The sequence below is a fragment of the Myotis brandtii genome, unplaced genomic scaffold, assembly GCF_000412655.1.
Source record: "Myotis brandtii unplaced genomic scaffold, ASM41265v1 scaffold120, whole genome shotgun sequence".
Taxonomy (NCBI): Eukaryota; Metazoa; Chordata; class Mammalia; order Chiroptera; family Vespertilionidae; genus Myotis; species Myotis brandtii.
Genome location: NW_005354174.1, coordinates 2234961 through 2253594, shown reverse-complemented (window position 1 = coordinate 2253594; position 18634 = coordinate 2234961). Strand labels below are relative to the sequence as shown.

Here is an 18634-nt window from a genome sequence, read left to right as displayed (position 1 = left end):
ATATATTTTATTGATTTTTTACAGAGAGGAAGGGAGAAAGATAGAGAGTCAGAAACATCGATGAGAGAGAAACATCGATCAGCTGCCTCCTGCACACCCCCCACTGGGGTTGTGCCCACAACCAAGGTACATGCCCCTGACCGGAACCGAACCTGGGACCCTTGAGTCCGCAGGCCGACGCTTTATCCACTGAGCCAAACCGGCTAGGGCAGGAGACTTGAATTTTAGCTCCATTTCTTTATTGCTGAATATGAGATGTCAGTAGATCACATAACCTTTCTATGCCTCAATTTCTTCATTTGTAAAATGAAGGCTTGCAGGTTAGATCACCTTTAAATAACTGTAAAAACTTCATAATAGTGAAGTTGTTTTGGAAGTTTTTTGTGCTTTTATGGAGAATAAATATAATTAATTTTCTAATTTTTTTTTTTAATGCAGGTTAATGGTGCAATGTAAGAAACCTTTAAAAGTTTCTGATGAATTAGTACAGCGATATCAAATTAAAAATCAGTATCTTTCAGCAATAGTATCTGATGCAGAAAAAGAACCTAAAATTGATCCATATGCATTTGTTGAAGGAGATGAGGAATTTCTTTTTCCTGATAAGAAAGATAGACAAAATAACGAGAGAGAAGCTGGGAAAAAACAAAAGGTAAGAGAAATCAAAGTATATACCAAAGGGTCTCTGATGACTTGTAGCACTGCATGTAGTACCATACCTCTCATTTTTTTCTTTTAAATAGAATAGATTCATCATTTTAACTTAGAAAAACATTTTTTAAAATAGGTAAGTCAGGCACCTATTTTAAATTATAGCTGCCTTCTGTCATGAAAAGATCTTGTTTGCTATAAAAGTTTTTGGATTGGAGAAAGAGAACATTAACTTATATTGAAATCAGGACATTTAGGTAGATGAACTATTTTAATACTGAGTTAAAATATGCCATCAGTGAATTACAAGTTTTCAAAAATACAATAGAATACATATCGCTGAGTTTATAAAATACATATTTTTAAATATGTGAGCCAAGAACTTATAGTGTCCCTAAAAGTAAAATGTTATATTAATGAAGTATAGGACATATAAATATTTATTTGATTAAAAGGTTAAATATCAAATATTTGAGAATCTCTTAAGCACAAGCTAACCCTGCTATATATGTCTTTTGCCTTAAATACAAAATACGAAAATTGAAAGCTGTAAAATTATGAAAAGAATTCAGTTATATGTTTAATACAATAATATGTTTATGTGCTAGGTACTTGAAATTTTGTCTTTTTGTAAATATGAAAACAGTAGTGGCTGGGAAGGCTGTAGATACTGTACAAAGAATATGGACTTTGTTACTTTCTTTTTATTGAATTTATTAGGGTGACATTGGTTAATAATACAGGTTTTAGGGGTACAATTCTATAACACATCATATGTATATTGTATTGTGTATTCACTCCACCCCAAGTTAAGTTTCCTTTCATCACCAGAACATGGGCTTTGGAGTTTGACAGCTCCCACAACTTATCAGCCATATTTACCCGGGTTATCTTTAGAACTGTTTTTTTGTTTGTAAAAGATAACCCATACTACTTACTTATCATATAGGTTAGTTGTGAGAATTAGTGATAATATCTGCAAAATACCTAGCAGAATGCTTGAAACAGTATTTTCTGGATTTTATTATTGGTAAATGATATGATATACTTTAGCCTAATATGTAATATTGTTTGCAGGTAGAAGATGGGTCATCTAGTGTAACAGTGTTATCACATGAAGAAGATGCTATGTCATTATTTAGTCCCTCTATCAAGCAAGGTAAAACTTCTGTTTCAGAATCAAAATATTTCATTCCAGGATTGTTACTACAAACTACCCTTGAAGAGTGTGGGGATTGGGGTGCTGATACTCTGATCCCACACAGTCGAAAATCCTCATATAACTTGACTCCTCAAAAGTTTAACTAGTAATAGCCAACTATGACTGGAACCCTTATTGATTACATACCCAGTCTGTTAACATATATTTTGTAATATGTATTTTATACTATACTAGAGGCCTGGTGCACGAATTCGTGCACAGGTGGGGTCCCTCGGCCTGGCTGGCGATCGAGGCCAGTCGTGGCCCATCTCACCTAGTCCCGATCGGATCGAGCCAGCTGGCCAGGGGGAGGGACTGCAGGAGGTTGGCTGGCAGTGGGAGGCTGGCCGGCAGTGGGAGGTTGGCTGTGGGAGCGCACTGATCACGGGGGGCAGCTCCTGCATTGAGCGTCTGTCCCCTGGTGGTCAGTGCGCATCATAGCGACTAGTTGTAAAGGTCGCTTAGGCATATATATATAGATATAGATATAGACATAGATATAGATATATAGATAGATAGATATATAGATATAGATATAGATTCTTACAATATAGTAAGCTAAAGAAAATCATAAGGAAGAGAAAACACATTTATAGTATTGTACTGTATTTATCTATATGGTCTGTCAGTACCTGCATTAATGCTGTCTTAGACGATATGAAACACTAGATAGTATACGTATTACTAGCACTAGACATCAAAAATGAAAAGATAATGTGAAAAAGAAATTGATATTTATAGGTATAATGATTCATTGATAATGAAAAGGCAGCAATATGATTGCTTTATGGTAAGCCTAGTATAATCGACATATTTACTGAAAAAAAAATCTGCTTTTAGGTGGACCGGCTCAGTCCATACCCGTATTGTTCAAGGGTCAACTCTAATCTGAAGTTGTTTGACTTCTACAATTCTTTTTTGCAAAATTCATATGTTTCATAGAAAGGGATGGATTTCTATGATATGGGATATCTTAAAATGATGGATCATTGTTTATATTGCACAGGGAGAAGCAAGTTCAGATGATAGAAATTGTGTTTTGAATTGTTAGAACTTCTTTCCTTTTTTACAAATAAAAATAGTTCTTATCTGTAAAATAAGACTGGATGAGATCATTGCCTAAGGTCCTTCTCAGATCTAAAAGCTCAATTAATAAGTCAGGCTTTGTGTGACCAAAAATAGAAATAAGGAAAAACTCCACCGGAATAAGGAAGAGATGGTCTTTCAGGGAAAAAAAAAAATGTAGTGATTGATGGTAGGTTGCTGAATGAAATTTGGGTTCTTTGGCCTGTTTACCTACTCTGGGATATAAGGAATGTGTAATTTCCTTTTTGTGTCTGTGGTGTGGCTTTCTCAAAATGTGGACCATCTTACCACCTTCTGGAGCATCTTTTAAGGTGAAGATTGGAAATCTTGGTTTTTAAAAACCTAGATGATTTTTACATACTCTAAAATTTTAGAACTATTGCTCTAGTGAGCCTTTATAATTGACATGCAGGGGCACTTGGAAAATGACTTTAATCTTTCTGAAAATGAGGGCTTTTCAAGTCATTTGACATCCTAAGGATATTTTGGAAGGTTATACACCAAACTGCAAATTGTTTTTCATTTTTTTCTTGTGTGGGAATATAAGAGGAGTTTAACTTCTATTTGTATTTGCAGTTCTTTTTAAGTAATATATTTTTTCCCTCTAAAACTGGGAAAAAAAGTAAAAAGGAGAATAAAATTCTAGAACTGAAATGAAGCTTACCTAAGAAGTAATATTTATTGAGTATTTAAGTGCCTAGCACTGGGCAAAGTGCTTTACCTATAATCTATCACCTTTAATTTTTGCAGTTGCTGAGGCACAGAGAGGTTAAGTCAGTAGCCCAGGGTCGTACTCTTACTGTTGGAGTTGGAATTCAGAGTAACAGTCTGTCTGACTCTAGCTGGAGCACTTAATCTTTGTACTGTGCTTCCTTTACATTCAAGAAGATAGAAAAATAAAATTGTGTGTGTGTTTAATTCTATTCTAATAGGTTTACATTTTTATGTGAAAAAAACTTACAGATTTTAAACAAATCACAACTTCTTATTGTATTATACCCTTATAAATGTAAAGTAATATATCTAGCTTAAATAAATAGAATAATACTTATTTGGTCAGTAGTAGAATTTATTTATTTTTTTCTTGGTTGACAAATGTAGATGCTCTACGTCCTACTAGTCATGCTCGTCCTCCTTCAACCAGTTTAATTTATGACTCAGACCTGGCTGTCTCATATACTGACCTCGATAACCTCTTCAATTCTGATGAAGATGAACTAACAGTGAGTATCCCGTTAATGATTAAGGTTATAAGTTTTTCCCCTTGATTTTATGTAAATTTTTTCAGAAGTGATATGTGACTTGAATATTGTTTTAGCCCTGAACAATAGGAAATACTTTATAATAAAATTTCATTAATTGGTTGTATTTTTTTAGCCTCATGTTTGTACAGTCTTGACATAGTGTCTATCACATATAAACTTTGTTTCTTTGTTTTGTATGTTTGAAGGACTTGTATGATTAAACTTTGAGCTCTGCCATATGTTCTTTTCCCCGCAGTTCTTAGGAAATAGTATTATTTTCCTTATCTTTGATCTTCTAGTTGAGAAATGGCCCTAGAATCGACTGGTTTAGAGAATAAGTAATTAACATTAAAATTACATGCCTTGTCAATTTATTAAGGAATACTACTTCTTTAGAATTTGTTTGACATAATAGTCATTATTATAAGACAGCTAAATACTATAATAAAGAGGAAGAAAAAGTAACATTTAATCTTTAACACCCATTTGCAGAGAAAGGTGAAGATAAAAGGAATTAAAGCTTAAAATGAGATTCCCTAGAATGTCAAGTCTCTGGCAAATTAATGAATTGGGTGCTGCATTATCATAAAAGGGAATTCCTTTTTCATCTGCATAAGGTAGCTTGGAAACTTCTATAGTACATTTGGTCTTTCTTGTCCTATATAATATATACTTTTAATCCTCTCTCATCATATACATACACACATACATATATGCCCATTTGGTGTATTCAATTAAGTGACATAAGCCAGATACAGCTATATATAAACTTTTCTTTTATATCCCATAATATGGTATATTTTAGGATACCATTTACTGGGTAAATATATCCCTAAAATTTTGGTACTTTTATACTTTCTCTCTGCTACCATTCATGTATCAGCCGTGGCTCTTTTGAGGTAAAAAGGTTGTAATCAGAGATTAGATTAGTGTTTTTGACAAAGTGGCTAACAGGAACCAAGTTATCAGCTCTAAAAAAATTGACAGATTGGAGATACTGAAACTTGGTTTGTTCAATGTATTAAGATTTATTTTTAGTTAGGGATCCTGTTGCTTTGTCATATGAGATCTTTCTGAAATTTGTGCTTGGTTTTACCTGTTGTAGCATTTTTACTGGTACAGGGGTAAGGAGATTATTAAACAAGGTAAAAGTGTAAACAAGACATCAGAAGGAAGATTGATTATGTAGGAAACTAATGTCTTTAAGGGTACAGATGCTTTCTGAGTATCTTTTACTAAGAAGCAAATCTGATGTTAATTACAACCCTTCTTATTGCAGGTTTTATTTTAATTTTAATAGGTTTTAAATGGAAGTTACTCTTGCTTCTTCTGAGTGTTTTGAAACTATGGGTTATTTTCTTTGAAGGAACTTTTTCCTCTGTTAATTTGGAGGATTATGAAATAGAGAAACTAATCTGAGTTTATTGATTGCCTAAAATGTGTTTATGTCTTTAAATCAAAGCTAGTATGTATTTGGCTCTAGCACAACTTCAAAATACTACTTTTCATGAATGGACTCTTCTTTCAAGTCACATCTGAATGATTACTATCTTGAGATCACATTGGATATAATACTTGAAATAAATATAAATATGTGGGTGTTTTGTTTTTGTTTTTAATAGCCTGGATCTAAAAAATTGGCAAATGGATCAGATGATAAATCCAACTGCAAGGAATCAAAGACAGGAAATCTGGACCCGTTATCTTGCATAAGTAAGCTTCCCCAATCTGTGCAAACTTTTAATGTCAACAAAATTCTCCACATCTTTGTTTTAAACAGATTAACCTCTTTAGAGTGTTATGTTAAAATGTGTGTTTTATTAAATATAGGCACTGCAGATCTTCATAAAATGTATCCTACACCACCATCATTGGAACAACATATAATGGGGTTTTCCCCAATGAATATGAATAATAAAGAATATGGTAATATGGATACAACACCTGGAGGAACTGTTTTAGAAGGAAATAGTTGTAGTATAGGAGCACAGTTCAAAATTGAGGTCGACGAAGGATTCTGTAGCCCCAAACCTTCTGAAATTAAAGTAAGTATTTTATTTCTCTAGAAAATAATTTACTTCTATATTTTCATATAGAATTAGTTTATAGCTATATTCAAAATTCATTTCATACTGCCATTTGCAACAACGTGGGTTGGTCTTGAGGGTATTATGCTAAGCAAAATAATTCAGATGGAAACGGACAAATACCATATACTTCCCACTCATGTGGAATATAAAACAAAAGGTAAAGGAACTAACAAAATAAATTTATAGATGCAACAGATAGGTGGTTACCAGAGCAGAAGAGGTGGGGGAGGGGGTGGGGAGGAGCAAATTGAGTAAAGAGGGTCAAATATATGATAAAGGAAGGAAACTAGATTTTGGGTGGTGAACGCACAGTAGAGTATACAGATACTGAATTGCAATGTTGTACATGTGAAATGTATCTAATGTTATTAACCAATATTCACTAAATTTAATTTAAAAATTATTTGATTCAGTTTTGTAGTTAACAAATTTGAAGACTGAATTGTGACACTATTAAGAATGTATTTAAGCCCTGACTGGTTTGGCTCAGTGGATAGAGCGTTGGCCTGTGGACTGAAGGGTCCCAGGTTCGATTCCGGTCAAGGGCACCAAAAAAAAAAAAAAAGAATGTATTTAAGAAGGCGGGGGGTGAGGGGATAAGAGATCAACCAAAAGACTTGTATGCGTGCATATGAGCATAACCAATGGACACAAACATTGGGGGGGTGAGGGCATGTGCTGGGGGGTGGGAGTAGCCAGGGAGAAGTCATTGGGGGAAAAAGGAGACTCATGTAATACTTAAAACAATAAAGAATTTAAAATTTTTTAAAAAATGTATTTAAGATGCCCCGCCGTCATGGGCATGGCTCAGTGGTTGAGTGTCAACCTATGAACCAAGAGGTCTTGGTTGATTCCCAGTTGGGGCACATGCCCAGGTTGCGAGCGTGATCCCCAGTGGGGGGCATTCAGGAGACATTCGGTCAATGATTCTCTCTCATCATTGATGTTTCTATCTCTCCCTCTCCCTTCCTCTCTAAAATCAATAAAAATATATATTTTTTTTTTTTAAAAAAAGAATGTATTTAAGAAAAGAATAGAATTGCCCTGGCTTGGGTAGTTCAGTTGATCAGAGTGTCATCCCAATATGCCAATGTTGTGGGTTCAATCCCCAGTCAGGGCACATACAAGATGAATCATTGAATGCATAAATGAGTGGAACAACAAATCTCCTTCCTTTCCCTCTCCCCCTTCCCTTTCTCTCTCTCTCTAAAAAAAAAGGAATTATATTTACATTTTTTAATTTTGTTTCAGGAAAGGAAAAAAATGGCTAGAATTGGTTTGCTTTTCCCCCCATGGAAGATAAGGTTCTGAATGTCACGGTCTTTATATTGTAGGATTTTTCTTATGTCTACAAGCCTGAAAATTGTCAAGTTCTAGTGGGATGTTCCATGTTTGCACCTCTAAAAACTCTACCAAGCCAATGCCTGCCTCCTATCAAATTGCCAGAAGAGTGTATTTACCGTCAGAGTTGGACTGTTGGAAAACTGGAATTGCTTCCTTCAGGACCTGCAATGCCATTCATCAAAGACAGGTATGGTTTAGATTTATGTTATTGGTACAGTATATGAATACTTATATAGCTTTAATGTTTTTTCATTGAAGTACCTGGTATGCTGGTTCCTGGAAAAAATATACTGGTTTTTGAAAATTCTAAAAGTTGTTTTCTGATTAATAAGATTATAATGGTACTAGAGGCCTGGTGCACGAATTCGTGCACCAGTGGGGGCCCTCAGCCTGTCCTGCGGGATAGGGTCGAAACTGGCTCTCTGATATCCCCTGAGGGGTCCCGGATTGTGAGAGGGTGCAGGCCAGGCCGGGGGACCCCACAGGTGCACGATCAGGGCTGGGGAGGGACCACTGGAAGGCTCCAGGGTGTGTCTGGCCCTTCTCGCTCAGTCCCAATCGGCTGGACCCCAGCAGCAAGCTAACCTACTGGTTGGAGCATCTGCCCCCTGGTGGTCAGTGCATGTCATAGCAAGCAGTTGAGCGGCCTTAGCATATCATTAGCATATTACACTTTGATTGGTTGAACATACGACCGGACACTTAGCATATTAGGCTTTTATTATCCAGGATTAGCTGGACATGGATAAACTATTAGAAAACTTAGAACTGTTGTGCTTTGATTCTTCGTCTTCAAAGCTTTTTTTTTTTTTTTTTTTCTATTTTGGTCTAAAATTTTAAACCACTCCCATGTGTACATTTGTCATATTTCACACAGTTTTCTAATTTAAAATCTGTGAAATTGGGTTATCTTATAATTGGTAGCATCTTAAAATTGCTGTGGTCCCTTTCCACAGACATCTCTAAGATTAGGATTTTATTTTATGTTTTTACATCTTAGAATTTATGAACTATGGATATTTGTAGTATAAGAAATATATAGGTGTTGATAAGTGTATACAGATTTTATTTATAATTTTGGAATTAGTTGGTTGGTCCTCAGCCCACAATAATCTCCTAGAGTGAATATATTAACCAGAAATGCATTTTAATTGTACTCGGAATTTTAGCACTAATTGTGCTTTCATAATTTTCACTGTTACTGAAAAACATTTGGAATATTTTCAGTTGCTTTTCACATTACTAATATGTTTCTTTATGTATATATTTGATTTTTTTTTTACCCTGGTGATGCTAGTGACGGAAGTGCAATGGATCAAGAATATGGCCCTGCTTATACACCTCAAACTCATACTTCTTTTGGGATGCCTCCTAGCAGCGCACCTCCTAGCAACAGTGGAGCAGGAATTCTTCCTTCTCCATCTACCCCTAGGTTCCCAACTCCAAGGACTCCCAGGACTCCAAGGACTCCTCGTGGAGCTGGTGGACCTGCTAGTGCCCAAGGTTCAGTCAAATATGAAAATTCAGACTTGTATTCACCAGCTTCCACCCCATCCACATGCAGACCCCTTAATTCTGTTGAACCTGCAACGGTTCCTTCCATCCCAGAGGCACACAGTCTTTATGTAAACCTCATTCTTTCAGAATCAGTTATGAATTTGTTTAAAGACTGTAACTTTGATAGTTGCTGTATCTGTGTCTGCAACATGAATATCAAGGGTGCCGATGTTGGAGTTTACATTCCAGATCCAACGCAGGAAGCACAGTATAGGTGTACCTGTGGCTTCAGTGCTGTTATGAACAGAAAATTTGGAAACAATTCAGGATTATTTCTTGAAGATGAACTAGATATCATAGGACGCAACACAGAATGTGGCAAAGAAGCAGAAAAACGTTTTGAAGCTCTCAGGACTACTGAACATGTTAATGGAGGACTAAAGGAATCTGAAAAATTGCCTGATGAGTTGATATTACTGTTACAAGATCAGTGCACTAATTTATTTTCACCCTTTGGAGCAGCAGACAAAGATCCTTTTCCTAAAATTGGTGTAGTTAGCAATTGGGTACGTGTTGAAGAGCGGGACTATTGCAATGATTGCTACCTTGCATTAGAACATGGGCGTCAGTTCATGGATAACATGTCAGGAGGAAAAGTTGATGAAGTGCTTGTGAAAAGTTCGTGCTTACACCCCTGGTCCAAAAGAAATGGTAAGTATGCTAATGGAATAATTTTTGTTTGTTTTCCTTTAGATGTATGACTTGGCTTTTCTTTCTTTCTTTTTTTTTTTTTTTTTTTTTTTTTTTTTGGCTTTTCTTTCTTAAGAGAAAGTATTAAAGGCATTTCCCAGGTAGCCAACAGAGACACTTAAATTTGGACTTAAAACTCCTTTAAGAAGGAAATTTTCAAAGAGAGAATTTCCTAGCAGTTTAGTTTAATTTCAAAATAAAAGTAGGGTTATTGTAAATTTGTAATTATGTATTGTGTAGATGTATAAAAGGTACTTTGCACATGTTAATTAGCAGAAAGTTGCTAGATGTCTGCAGTATTCAACATGCTTTTACTCATTAAATACTTATGAGCACCTAGTATGTTCTCAGCCTGTTCTTTTATAAAGTAGTGTTGGACAAACATATTTCCCAACCTTTTTGAGCCTGTAATTTAGTGAAGAATACAAAAATAGAAAAATAAGTAATTATATAATATAGTGACAAATGCTTTGAAGAAAAAGCAGGTAGAGGAGTGGAAAAAGACAAGTGTGTGACATTTATTATTTTTTTATCCTCAGGGGAGGATATGATTTTTTTATTGACTTTTAGTGAGAGAGGAAAAGAGAGAGAGAGATCGATGTGAGAGAGAAACATCAACCCGTTGCCTCCTGTACACACCACAACTGGAGCTGGAACCCACAATCTAGGTATGTAGGTATGTGCCCTGATGGGAAATCGAACCCACACCTTTTGGTGTACAGGACAACACTCCCACCTGGACAGGGAAAGAGTGTGACGTTTTAGATGTTTGGATAAGAGAAGATATTACTGAGGGACAACATTTGAACAAAGACTTACATAAAGTGGTAGGGGGTTAGCTCTGTGGCTAACCGAGGGGAATGTGTTTTAGGCAGTGAAAAAATCCTGAGTGAGTAGTATGCTTAGGAGTCACTGTTGCTGGGATGAATTGGGTGATGGGGAGACTGGAAGGAGATGAAGTTTAAGAGTTGGCCAATACCCTGGCTGGTGTTTCTCAGTGCTTAGAGCAGTGGTCGCCAACCGGTGGTCCGCCGACCACTGGTGGTCCGTGAGGTTTGAAAGGTTGGCGACTGCTGGCTTAGAGCATCAGCCTATGCACCCAAGGGTTGTGAGCTTGACCCCCAGTAGGGGGCATGCAGGAGGCAGCCGATTGATGATTCTCTCTCATCGTTGATGATTCTATCTCTTCCTCTACCTCACTTTCTCTGAAATGAATAAAAACATTTTTTTAAAAAGCATGATGGGAAGTTATAGGACAGTTTTGAGTAGAGAAGTAACATGATTCTTTTTCTGTTTGCTATTGTGTTGTGGATGGTGAAGATGAGAATTGTTAGAGTATAGAAATGCAACAGTTATTTTATATATTGATTTTGTACCCTGCACTTTACTTATTTCTAATGGTTTTTTGGTGGAGTCTTTAGCATTTTCTATATATAAAATTATGTCAAGCAGAATTCTTACTTACTTTTTTTAATGATTATAGATGTGAGTATGCAGTGCTCACAGGATATACTTCGAATGCTCCTATCTCTTCAGCCAGTTCTTCAGGATGCTATTCAGAAAAAAAGAACAGTAAGGCCTTGGGGGGTTCAAGGTCCTCTCACTTGGCAACAGTTTCATAAAATGGCTGGCCGAGGCTCTTATGGTAAGTAATTTATAGTATGTATATTGACTACTTTTATTTCAGTCCTCAGTTTCTATGCCCAATTTGAATAAGCACAGTTGTTTTTCTTAAATATTTTTGTGGCATATGCTTGACTTAAGGCAGTGTGGATCAATCTCAGCTTTTCTTACTTTGAACATTTACAGCATTCAGTATACTGGTACATCAGAAAGAACAACTTCATTTAGATCTGTTTTTACATGAGACTTACCAGTACAATTTTATGTGTAGAAAGAATCATACTGCCAAATTTTTAAAAAAGACTGAGCACCACTTTTGTTGTAAATCATTATTTTACAAAATTGAATGAAAAAAATGGAGTAAAAAGGAGCAAGTAATATTAGTGATAAAGGTTCTCAAGGTCTCATTAAAAAAAAAGACAAATTTCCTAGTTGTGATAAGAGTAGCAAATGAATACTCCCAATATGGTATGTGCATTGTAGATTTATGGTTAACTATAATAAAAAAGAACATTAAAAATTGTTTTAATTGCCCTAGCTGGGTTGGCTCAGTGGATAGACCATTGGCCTGCGGACTGAAGGGTCTCGCGTTTGATTCCAGTCAAGGGCACATGACCTGGTTGCAGCCTCGATCCCCAGTAGGGGGCATGCAGGATGCAGCCAATCCAATTTCTCTCTCATCATTGATGTTCTATCTCTCTCTCCCTCTCCTTTCCTCTTTGAAATCAGTAGAAATATATTTAAAAATTTTTTGTATGAATTATTGGTTGAAGGTTGGCTCTGAACAGTGGGATATAATTGGAGCTTTAAAAATATGTCTGGAATGATAGTTTTTAACATTGAAATCTCTGACTTTTGTGCATGGTTTTAGAATGCATTATGTTTATGCAGAAGTAGTAGATTTTCTCATATTTCCTTTTTGCCTTCTTTTATTAATAGCTAAATAATTTCAATCCCATACATAACTTTACATTCAGTGAGAAGTGCAGATTAATTATATCTTTTTACATTCTTTTTTTTTTTTTCCTTATGTATTTTTATTGATTTCAGAGAGGAAGGGATAGGGAGTGAGAGATAGAAACATCAGAGATGAGCCCAGCTGGTGTGTGGCTCAATGGTTGAGCTTCAACCTATGAAATAGGAGGTCATGGTTCAGTTCCCAGTCAGGGCACATGCCCGGGTTGTGGACTTGATCCCCAGTGTAGGGTGTGCAGGAGGCAGCTGATCAGTGATTCTCTCTAGTCATTGATGTTTCTATCTCTCTCTCCCTCTCTGAAATCAATAGAAATATATTTTAAAAAATACCACCAAAATAGTAGACACACACATAACACAATACCCAGAGTTTTTACTGATCAGTACATACAGAGAGGTTTTTCTCTTTTTAATGGCTGCATGTATTCTGTTGTTCTTTTCACATGATATTATCTTACCAGTCTACTGTTAATGGACACACTAGAGGCCCGGTGCACAAAATTCATGCATGGGTATGGTCCCTAGGCCTGGCCGGCAATCAGGACCTATTGGGGCCTTCCGGCTGCTGGCTGGGGCCTTCCTTCCCCGGCTGCCAGCCAGGGCCTTCCTTTGTTCCATGCCACACCCTGGTGTTCAGCACACATAGGGAGCGATTGAACTCCCAGTCTAACTCCTGAGGGGACACTTTGCATATTAGCTTTTTATATATATAGACTAGAGGCCCGATGCATGAAATTCATGCAAGGGGCTGGCCCCCGCCGCCGCCGTGGCCGCCTCTGCCTCAGCCCCTGCCGCCACAGCTTTGTCCGGAAGGTTGTCTGAAAGGACGTCCGGTTTAATTAGCATATTACACTTTTATTATTATAGATAGATAGATGGTTCCCATCATTATTTTTAAAAAACATATTTTTTTATTGATTTCAGAGGAAAGGAGAGGGAGAGAGAGTTAGAAACATCAATGATGAGACAGAATCATTGATCAGCTGCTTCCTGCATGTCCCACACTGGAGATCCAGACTGCAACCTGGGCATGTGCCCTTTCTGGGAATTAAACCACCACCTCCTGGTTCATAGGTCGACACTCAACCACTGAGCCACGCTGGCTGGGCAGTTTCCATAATTATTATTACAGCTGTTTTTCTAGAATTCAGACATGCCTGGCTTGTAAAGCATGTGTGTATATATTTTTTAAATATTGCCAAATTACTCCTTATAATACCAGTTTAAACTCCTACCAGTAAAATGCCTGTTCCCCAAACCTTTACGAGTAGGGTGCTGTGTAAGTAGATGGGTGAAAATGGTTGTTTCATTATAGTTGAGAGGTAGAATAGTATAGATTGTGAGGGAAGATTTCCTGGTTTCTAATCCCACTTCTGCCAATCTTTATATATTACTGGACAAGTTGCTTAACTTTTCTATTACTGGTGTTTCATCTCTAAAATGAGATTAATATTAGTATCAGCCTTGTATAGTTTTTGTGAGGGCTAAATGAGTTAATAAAAAGAAAGATCTTTAAGCAGTACCTAACACATAGTGTTATAATTGTTTGCTATTAATTATTTTAATTGCTTTGTCATGAGAATGAGCATCTTTTTATGTGCAAGAGGTATTTCTATTGCTGTGAACTTTGTTCATATCTTATACCCACTTTTCTATTAGGTTTTTGGTCATTTTCTTACAGAGTTATACTTCCCTTTTATGTGGTAAAGATAGTAACCCTTTTTTCATATACATTGCAAATCATTCTTCCAACTTGTTGTTAATCATTTGGCTTTATTGTTTTCTTTATACCAAAATTTAAAATTTATATAGTCAGATTAATCAGTTTTTAAATGGATAGGTTTTATGTTATGCTTAGAAAGGCTTTCCCCTGTCCAGATTTAAAAATAAAACTCTCCTCCCATGTTTTCTTTTATACTTCTAAGTTTTTTTATTCAGATCAATTTATTTTTGCATTTAAATGAAGGTATAAGTCATATGTTCTTTTTAAAGACCATTTTAGCAAATTCTTAACTGTGGAAAAGCCTCAGTCACTGGCTTTACGTATTTTTGTCTTTAATAAAATATTTTTACTACTAATAATGACTTAGTACTTTTGACATTTCAATAAAAAAGACATACTGCTTTTAAATGATTTCTTCAAATATATTTTTCTTATTTAGGAACTGATGAATCTCCAGAACCACTGCCAATCCCCACGTTTTTGTTGAGTTATGATTATGATTTTCTGGTGCTTTCTCCATTTGCTCTCCCTTACTGGGAGAGACTTATGCTGGAACCCTATGGATCTCAAAGAGATATAGCCTATGTTGTACTATGTCCAGAAAATGAAGCTTTGTTAAATGGAGCCAAAAGTTTTTTTAGGGATCTTACTGCAATATATGAGGTAGGTGTTTAAAATAATATGGCATTTTAAAACTGCCTTATTATTTGTATTTTTAAACATAAATTATACTGGGCAGTTCAGTTGATTGGGACAGAATAGTAATGATGTCCAGTTCTTTGATGTCATTTACCTCTCATACTAGCCAGTTACATTCTTACAGGATTTAACCCACACCCTTAATTAGATGTGTGCGCCATGGGTCATGGTGGAAATTGCCTTACTGGGGGGAAAAGTTGAGAGTATATATGGTCTCACTTAAGAGAATATGTTTTGCCCTAGCCAATTCAGTGGATAAAGCATCAGCCCACGGACTGAAGGGTCCCAGTTTTGATTCCGGTCAAGGGCACATACCTCAATTGCAGGCTTTATCCCTAGCCCTGGTCCGGGCATGTGCAGGAGGGAACCAGTCAATGTGTCTCTTTCTCACATCGATGGTTCTCTCTCTGTGTCTCTCCCCTTCTACTCTCTAAAATTCAACAAAACAAAGAGAGAGAGAGGATATTTTCTAAAGCAAAGGGCAGCATTGTCAAATAGCCAAGGAAAATTACATTTACAAAAATTCTAGTCCTGATTCTCTAGGACCTCAGGTACTAATACTAGGCCTCATTTTCCTCATACATAAAATAAAGCTGTGCTAGATCTTTGTAAGATCTATTTCATTTCTGAAATTCTTGACTAATTTTTTTAAGTTATAATTCTCATGTTATGTCTATCACTGAATGCAATGATTGCAAATTTAAAATGCTGTGGGACATAAAGTCTTAATTCATTACGCCTTCCTTTTCCCATAAATGCTTGGAAATCCAGTTTTTAAAATTGCTTTTACAATTGTTAGTTTGTGCTGGCTTAACTCCATATAAATGTTCCACTTAATTACAAGGTATGTAGTGTATTTTGTACTAATAAGTATTTCCCAAAGAGTGTTGTATAGAACACTAATGCTGCAAAATCTTCCCAGAGAAAAGTTCCATAGTTAAATAGGCTTGAGGAGACATTGTGTATTATATTACCATATAGAGATTCACTATTCATATTAGATTTTTTGAAAGTCTTAATAGTAAAGAAATCCTATCTAGATTTTTTTTTTTAAATATATTTGTATTGATTTCAGAGAGGAAGGGAGAGCGAGAGAGATAGAAACATCAATGATGAGAGAGAATCATTGATCAGCTGCCTCCTGCACGCCCCCTACTGGGGATCAAGCCCACAAACCGGGCATGTGCCCTTGACCAGTATCGTACCCAGGACCCTTCAGTCTGCAGGCCAACGCTCTATCCACTGAGCAAAACCAGTGAGGGCTAAATTTTCTTAATCAAGTATGGCAAACTTATTTGATAGTAGGCTTCTTGCAACAGACATCAGTAGCCCACAGAATTGGAGGGAGAGCTGGCAAATTCATAGTGTAGCTGTATACTAATTTTTATTTTGCTTTTGCTTAAGGATATGTGTATTTATATAGATGAATTGGGATAGATTCACAGCTTAAAATGACTACATTTTTATGCTCACTTATTTCTGTATTTCTCAAGTTTTCATTATTCAAGTCATAAAGCCCTAGTGCCATTATTATTATCTAGTTGTTTTATTTCATTGGAAATGTTCTAATTTTAAAAGAAGTTTAATGGATTTTTACTGTACAAAAGAAAAAGATCTGTGGCACCATTTTACCCGTGATATTCTTATCCCAAATGTTAATTATAAGTGATAGTTTATTTTAAATATCTGAAATGCTTTATTTTACAATATGTACTTAAATACTATGATAATTTCACTAATTCTGCTTTCTGTATGTATATTTGTAGTCCTGTCGATTAGGTCAACATAGACCTATTTCTCGACTGTTGACAGATGGGATCATGAGAGTTGGATCTACTGCATCAAAGAAACTGTCAGAAAAGTTGGTAGCAGAATGGTTTTCTCAGACAGCTGATGGTAACAATGAAGCATTTTCTAAACTCAAGCTTTATGCACAAGTCTGCAGATATGACCTAGGTATTGAATTTGCATTTATTATATAAGGCCAGTATTAGAATGTATGGCCCAGTCCTCCAGCTGTTTTTGTAAATAAAATTTTATTAGAACACAACCATGCTCATTTATTTACATATTGCCTATGCCTGCTTTTGTGCTACAAGATCAGACCTGAGTAGTTTTGACAGAGACTGTGACCCGTAAAGCCTAAAATAATTACCATCTGACCCTTTATAGAAAAAGTTTACTGATCCCTGTACTAGGGATCCCATCAGGTAGAAGGAAATTGTGGGTTATAAGCAATTTTTTGTTGCTTCTGTAGGATCTGATGAATTTGTTTTTACTTAAGTTTATTAACATTAAGACTTTTTAACATTAAGATTCTTGATTTGTTAATGGTTTAGAGAGCAAATAACTTATAGTTTCCTCTACAACACACACAAAAAAACAGTCCTTTGTTGGAACTAAGAAAATGATAGCTGTATAAGACGCTTATTTTAACATTCCTGAATTACATATTTAAGACTTGCTTATTTTAACACTCTTAATTAAATATCAATGGACTTACTTTAGACTTAATCCAAAGATTAAATAGATTTAACCAAAATATTGAATCTCATTAGACATTCCTATAATTTGAACCTCATGATAACATTTCTCCTTTTTATATCTAGTTAGCTCCAAGTGTAGTCAATATTTATTTAATTTGTGATTTAGGAACCCTTTGAATGGCTTAATAAAATTTGCTAGGTACTGTTATTTATATTTAATTAATTATGCCTAGGAAATAGGATTTTATTATACTTTCATGAAATCCATTTATTTTGTATGAAAATGCTGGTTTATCCTTTTCAAATCCATTTAAAATTTGTTTCTTCAGTTTGTAGGAAAATAGAAAGCTATATATGCTACATTCTTAGCAAGCAACTTAGGGAGGGTAATTACCAAAAAAAGCATCAATTAGATATTTTTATTCACATAGTTGAATAAATAAAGAACCAATCAGTGAAATAAAGAATTAAATACCCTGCCTGTTTTTATTATCTTTAGGTCCTTATCTTGCTTCCCAGCCATTGGACAGCTCTCTACTTTCCCAGCCAAATTTAGTTGCCCCTACAAGTCAATCTTTGATTACTCCACCTCAGATGACAAATACTGGAAATGCTAATACTCCATCTGCCACCCTAGCATCTGCAGCGAGCAGCACTATGACAGTGACTTCAGGTGTTACCATGTCTTCTTCAGTTGCCACAGCTAATTCAACTTTGACCACAACTTCAACTTCATCTTCATCATCCTCCAACTTGAATAGTGGAGTATCAAATAAACTACCTTCGTTTCCACCCTTTGGCAGTTTGAACAGTAGTGCTGCAGGATCCATGTCTACGCAGGCGAGTACAGTTCAGAATGGCCAGCTAGGAGGGCAACAGTCATCAGCTCTACAAACAGCTGGGATTTCTGGAGAGTCATCTTCTCTTCCCACTCAGCCACATCCTGATGTATCTGAAAGGTACTTTTAAATATACTAATTTTGCAGAAATATAAATATTTGATGCGTCTTTTTGTCTGAATAACACAGTCATTATGAATAAACAAAGTTTTTGGTCTTATCAGTGGAATTTTAGTTTTTAAAGTGTTCAATATTTTACTTATAAAATTATAATGAAGACTCTTCATAACATCTTTTAAGAAAATATATATTTGCCCTAACCAGTTTGGCTCAGTGGATAGAGTGTCAGCCTGCGGACTCAAGGGTCCCGGGTTCAATTCCGGTCAAGGGCATGTACCTTGGTTTCGGGCACATCCCCAGTAGGGG

At 35.9% G+C, this 18634-nt stretch overlaps 1 protein-coding gene across 1 annotated transcript in view; it reads left to right on the top strand.

Annotated features, from left to right (window-relative positions):
* The window catches only part of MED13 (mediator complex subunit 13), a gene marked incomplete at its 5' end in the record, with an annotated part of 89007 nt that overhangs the window by 52125 nt on the left and 18248 nt on the right, over positions 1-18634 (top strand). Inside the window, 11 exons of the mRNA XM_005858702.2 lie at positions 439-652; positions 1729-1810; positions 4040-4161; positions 5805-5895; positions 6013-6227; positions 7607-7803; positions 8914-9824; positions 11347-11508; positions 14624-14847; positions 16650-16839; positions 17869-18328. Of these exons, the coding sequence (XP_005858764.2) occupies positions 439-652; positions 1729-1810; positions 4040-4161; positions 5805-5895; positions 6013-6227; positions 7607-7803; positions 8914-9824; positions 11347-11508; positions 14624-14847; positions 16650-16839; positions 17869-18328 (2868 nt within the window). The remainder of the gene's footprint in view (positions 1-438; positions 653-1728; positions 1811-4039; positions 4162-5804; positions 5896-6012; positions 6228-7606; positions 7804-8913; positions 9825-11346; positions 11509-14623; positions 14848-16649; positions 16840-17868; positions 18329-18634) is intronic.